The following is a 6387-nucleotide window of genomic DNA, read 5'->3' as shown; positions in this document are numbered from 1 at the left end:
GTTAAATTGCTCCATCCGGATAGAGTGAATTTGGTTGTGGTTGTTTCAGATGTTCTTGTCCAGTTTTGTTCTTACATCCGTTCCCTCAGATTCCTGCAACCAAACTTGGATGTACATTCCAATAAAGGTTAGGATAAATGATAACATGCCTCTGAAGTTTGACTTTTTGCACCATTACAATACTTATAGGCAACTAGTCATCATATCTCCTGCTCTCTGAAACACATGTTAATGCTCAATAGTACACATATATGGTTCTTTAATATATTTGCATTATACTAAGATGCATTCATTTTCAATGTCTTTTGTCCTTAATGGCTTTTTTCCCCCTTACATTACTTTTACTTTTATACTTTAAGTAAGGCTGATGAATGGGATCGCTTGCTTTTGTAGATACTGCTATGAGTGGGGAGGAGCCCAGCAGAGGTGGACAGAGTACTCGACCCCAGTACTTGAGTAAGAGTACAAATACTACTGGTCAAAATTTACTCTGTTACAAGTAAAAGTAGCTCAGTCAAAATATTACTCGAGTAAGAGTAGAAAAGTACTTGCTTTTAAAGGTACTTAAGTATCCAAAAGTAAATGCTTTTAAATTTACTTTCAGTAAAAGTAAGAGTAAGAGTAAGAGTAAATTTCTTATTTTCCACATCAGTAAATTACTATATTTTTTCTAAATTAATTTAAGGATCTTTTAACTATTGTTTCTGAGAATTAACTCTTTGAAACCAGCTGCACTGTTGTGCTGCTTTTAGAACCACAAGGTTATATAAAACCTGCAGAAACACCAAAAACAAATCAAATGAATGGCATCATAAGAGGACAGCAGATGATGCAGAGTTTATTAACAATCATGGACTGAAACCAAATGAACCTGCACCATCCAACTAAGTCTGGATCCCCCTCATAGACCACTGTTTACAAAAAACTACATCTCTGCTTTCAATAACTCAATGTTGAAGTCACTTAACTTTACAGGAAGGACATGTACCAGCACAATATAGCAATATAGAGCATAACAAACTGTCTCCCAATGTCTGTCTCTGTGCCTGTCTCCCAATATCCGTCTAAAAATAGGATTTTAGGGAAGAAGATAAAAGAGCAGACCTGAAAGTAACGAGTACTTTTCAGCCTTCCTAGAAATTTACTCGAGTAAAAGTAAAAATATTTGTCTTGGAAATGTATTCAAGTAAGAGTAATAAGTACCAAAGAAATCTAATACTCAAGTAAAGTACAAATCCTCTGGATATGTACTTAAGTACAGTACTCAAGTAAATTTACTCCGTTACTGTCCACCACTGCTGGTGGCCTGGGTCTGGTTTCTCCCTTGTCAGCTTCTGGTCTCTCAGGTTGTGCCCTCTCTCCTCCACTGTAGTTGCAGTTAAGGTTAAACTTTGTTTTCACTTTGCAGTCACAGTTACACAGACATACACACCTGCTCACTCACCTACATACTCATTCCACAGTTTTGGGGGGCAGATCATTGCAGTAGCCAGGTCTTGAGACCTGAAATGGTTGTTTTTGTCTCTGCCTGTCCCCGTTTGTTTGTTTGTTTTCTCTCATGCAGATTCCAAAGGCTGTGCATTTTCCTGTGTTTCTCTTATTTCAGACTAGCAGCGGATAGCCACAAAAAAACACACACAAAAAAATGACATGCACTGTCTTTAAAGACATCTGATCAAGTAAAGATTCTGGGCATCAAAAAAAAAAAAGAATCAGGTGTTCAAGTGTGTTGAAGCAGGAAAATATCTAAAACATGCTGGATAGGTGGAGCACCAAGGTTGGTGACAGCTGCCATAGACTGCATACAACAAGGTTGACACGGCCAACGCGCTTGCAGGAAGACAGGTCAGAGGCAACAAGCGCTTAAATTAAAAGCAGAAATAAACCTTAAAATGGGATACTTTTGAATACGTTTCGTTTAGGATGGGGATTAAGGAGTGAAACGAGACGGAAAAGTAATGAACCATTGAAATTCAACAGAAGGAACTTGTTAATATTAGTCATTAGCCTACTAATTTATTTTAATGCAGATCTTGGTGCTATTAGCAAATATTCAAACGAGAACTTTCATCAATTTATGGAACAATCTGAACAAAGACGACAAAGAATCCAAATCAAACATTACATTCAAAAGAACAATTAAAGCCTGTATGTTAAGGAAATATAACGAAAAATGTTGAGTTTGATTGACATACCCGTAGGCGGTGGTAATTTTATTTAATGTTATTTTAATTTAATTTTAGTTGTTTTTATTCACTTAGTTGTTTTTTTTTATTATTATTTTTAATTTATGTTATTTGTGAAAGGGGCAGATCAGATAAGATTCTTCTTCTTTCTGCTCCCTTTTCATTCATAGGTTAGGAACATTTGTATTTGTGTTTGTATTAAATTGTTTTGTTTTTTTGAATGAAATAAAGAATAAAATGAAATGAAATGAAATGAAATTAATTAACACACAAAATAGCAAAAAATCTAAGCAACCTTACATTAATATTGCTCACTAACAAAACAATATAGTAATAATAAAAACAGAAATAATAATCGCCACCTCTCACAAATACATAAAGACCTAGATAAAATCCAATCATATCATATTTTCAATTCCTGTTTTAGGTAGGCTACTCTTGTGAGTGAGTAATTTTTCAACATGACGTAATTATATGGACCAAGATAAATACAAATGTTACAGAATTTGGATTTAAACGCTGTATTTACTCGAGAGACCACTGGTAAGTGATGTGAGAGAGATGGCTGGGGGTTGGAGGAGATGACCCCACAGTTAAGACTGAGTTATGGTCCACGTTAAATCGACGCAGAGCCTACGCCGTAGGGTACGGCGTTCGGTACGTACCCTACGCCGTAAGTTCTGCGTTGGTGTAACGCGGAACCATAAATCCACCTTTACTGTGGGTGTGATTTACACGCGGTGTCGCCCCTCTTCTTCTTATCCAGTAGCTTCAACGGAAAATTGGGAATTTAATGCTGAAAAAAAAAGTCCTGAATCCTGTCTGAAGGCGGACTTCCATGCATGTCAGGATGGTTTTTGTTTAACGGTCACATCGATGCTGCACTGTCTGAGACCTTTTCTTCGTGTTTGAAACTGGCTGACATTATGTTTCCAAATATTCTCATCGTGTTTATCATGTTCTCCAGCATTATTTTTACAACGGCATCCTTGGAGCTGCAACTTGGCATGTGAGTAACTTTAGACGTTTCCATCGTTATCATCTGACACTTTTGATGAAATTGTCGGGTGCATTGAAGAAACGACACTGACATGCTTTCACATTTAGTCAAAAGCAGTGGCGTCAATTCAGTCAAAGCTAAGGTATGGCAAGGTTACGAGTCACAGAACTTAACTAGAGTATCAATCAACACGTCCAGCAAATACTCATCACAGAAGTCTGCTATGTAGCTTATCTGTGTGGTCAAGAAAAATTGGAACTTTTTCAAATGCAGTCTCACTCACTGCAAAAACTCAAAATCTTACCAGGAATATTTGTCTTATTTCTAGTTAAAATGTCTAATTTTTAGTCAAAAAATCTCATTACACTTAAAACAAGAGTCATCACCAGAAAAATAACTTCTTATTTTATAATATATGAAATAAGTAGAAAAATCTGCCAGTGGGACAAGATTTATCTTCTCATTACAAGCAAAGAAAATGTTGTTCCACTGGCAGATTTTTCTACTTATTTTAAGTGAAAATCTACTTGAAACAGGTGAAAATAGTTGTTTTTGAGTCTTGTCTTAAATGTAATGAGATTAAAAAAAAAAGAGACATTTTAACTAGAAATAAGACAAATATTCTTGTTAAGATTTTGAGTTTTTGCAGTGTATAATAACTAGTGAAATCGATCATGTTGTTCTTATTTGCATTTGTAGTTATTCCATAATTGTATTTAAAAAAACAAACATTTACATTTAACCCTTGAAACCAAGGTGTGGTGGCTGCCATACCTTGCCATACCCAATTGACGCCCCTGATTTTCATCAGAACGGGATTTTTTAAAATTTTGTTTTTGGACAGTGCTCTACTTTAGGCTTCCAGTTTAAACACACATCATAAAAGGGATTTTTTTCATTACCGGACAAGCATAATACTTCCTCTAATTAACTAGGAGCCCCTCCGTATTGAATCCAGATGTTTTTTGGAGCAGGACACCTCTGGGTGCTCTGACCACAGACCACTGCGAGCTGCACAGCGCTGCTGCTGTACACTCAAACCCATGCACGTTTCAGCCAATATTTACCTATCAGTGCATGTATGCATGTCTTATTGAATCAGGTGTCTAATAGTGGCTGGAGGCAATCTCAAATCAAGTGTTTGTGCATGTGCAGATGTCAGGATGCTGCGTTTGCCAAACACAAACATCTGAACTTTATATCTGTTTGCTCCATGCATATAATCAAGTTCACTTGAGTGCCACAATTATTACATTATAATATGCTCTTTCAGGGCAGATTTCTCCACAATAATATATATATTGGTGGGGAAACAAATCGATATTGCAATATATTGTTGCGCTCTCTGTCGCAATAAATAATCAATAAACTGACGGCAAATATCGATATTTTGGATAACACATAATGGATTTAGGCGGTTGTCACCGCACTATTGTGCACTTCAATTTGTCCAGCTGTACAGTGTTTACATTTACAAGACTAGGAGGCAGTGAGGTACTATTCAAAATTAAGTCGCTTACTGACTTTTCAGTATTAGAAACAAAGCAGTGCACTGTCCTGGTTTATATAAAACATGTTATTAACGTTTATGCACTTTAATTTGTACAGCTGTACAGTGTTTACATTTACAAGACTAGGCAGTGAGGCTCTATACAAATGCACTTTCTTTGTACATTGTATGAAGTTTTGGCATTGAATAAATGCATAACTACAGACGTTTTCCTTTTTATGGGTATTTTTTTCTTTTTCAGTCACATATCGTGATATATCATTGATGAAATTTCTTAGAATATATCGAATATCGTAGATATCGTGTATCGTGATATTATCGTTATCATGGGCCACACATCGCCACAGTATTGAATCGTGAGTTACCCGTATCGTCCCACCCCTAACGTATATATATATATATATATATATATATATATATATATATAATATATATATATATATTTTCTCGCCTGTGATGAGCTGGGATAGGCTCCAGCAGACCCCAAAGCGGGTATAGAAAATGGATGGATGGATACATACATATTAATACCTCTATCTCCATGTGTTTCCCATGCACAGGCCAAATGTTTGTGCCGACCAGGAGATGTCGTTGCTGGGGAACCGTCAGCCTTGTGTCCAGGCTTTTACCCGCATGGTGACGGTGTTGAAGCAGGGCTGCACCACCCACAGATGGTGTATAGGCTATGAGAGGAGGTAAGAGTAATCACGTTGTCACTGTAAACAGAAATTGTTAACATGTCTTATTCTCAAAGATGGAATAGATACATACTAAGAGAAGTATTTCATGCACACAGATATAGCTCATTTATGTGTATTATTTTTACTAGTTATAAGTGCCACCTGTGTGAGTAAGTGTTTTAGCACGATGTACCCTACCGCCTTTAGAGTTTTTTTCACATGCTAACTCCTTTTTCCAGTTGAAAATCTAGTAGTTGCCTCTCATTTAAATGAGAATCAGTAGAAAATTACAAGGTTTTTGGTATAAATGGCGGAAACACCCAAAAATGTACTCTCATCAAGATGATTAGAGAACATTTGTAGTACGAGGTGTGTGATGAGTTGCCAAACTTGGCTAAGCAGATTTGAATTAATATTGTGTGGGCGATAATTCACATCACTTCACTGCAAGTGTTTCTAAAATTTCTAATGTGATGATCTGAAACCATGGAAGTAATACAGAATCTCTCCTCCCCAGGACAGCGTACTACACATCATACCGGCAAGTGTACAGTATGGATTTGCACACAGTCTATAAGTGTTGTCCTGGCTGGACTCAGAGGGAAGATGAGAGAGGATGCCTACATAGTGAGTAATGGAAGCATTTCACTTACATCCTGTAAATATCAGATAGCGACAGGTTATCAACTTCAGAATGAATTAAATGGGGAAACTGTCAAGCTAGACTGAGATTGAGATTTAGGTACATTATGCACAAAGCATATTGTGATGTGTGGGCTTAGAGTAGGACCCAAATGCATAGACAGACAGATTAGGTGCCAGAGGCAGAGGCCGAGACAGAAATGGGAAAGTGAAAATTGATTTATTTACAAGTAGATGAGAGAAGCATGAAGCAGGCAAGAGGTCCCACCAGTGGGCTGGTGAGGAGGGCAGTTAGTGACATGTGGCTAAGCCACACCCAGTCACACACACACGCCACACATGTGTCTGTAAAGAAATGGATACAAATAC

At 37.0% G+C, this 6387-nt stretch overlaps 1 protein-coding gene across 1 annotated transcript in view; it reads left to right on the top strand.

Annotated features, from left to right (window-relative positions):
• The first annotated feature begins 3112 nt into the window (after positions 1-3112).
• Positions 3113-6387, top strand: part of megf6 (multiple EGF like domains 6) — a 60649-nt gene continuing 57374 nt past the window's right edge. Inside the window, exons 1-3 of the mRNA XM_061719149.1 lie at positions 3113-3195; positions 5257-5391; positions 5894-6003. Of these exons, the coding sequence (XP_061575133.1) occupies positions 3113-3195; positions 5257-5391; positions 5894-6003 (328 nt within the window). The remainder of the gene's footprint in view (positions 3196-5256; positions 5392-5893; positions 6004-6387) is intronic.

This window comes from Cololabis saira, chromosome 4 (genome assembly GCF_033807715.1).
Source record: "Cololabis saira isolate AMF1-May2022 chromosome 4, fColSai1.1, whole genome shotgun sequence".
Classification (NCBI taxonomy): Eukaryota; Metazoa; Chordata; class Actinopteri; order Beloniformes; family Belonidae; genus Cololabis; species Cololabis saira.
This window is presented reverse-complemented; position numbering and strand designations above follow the sequence as displayed.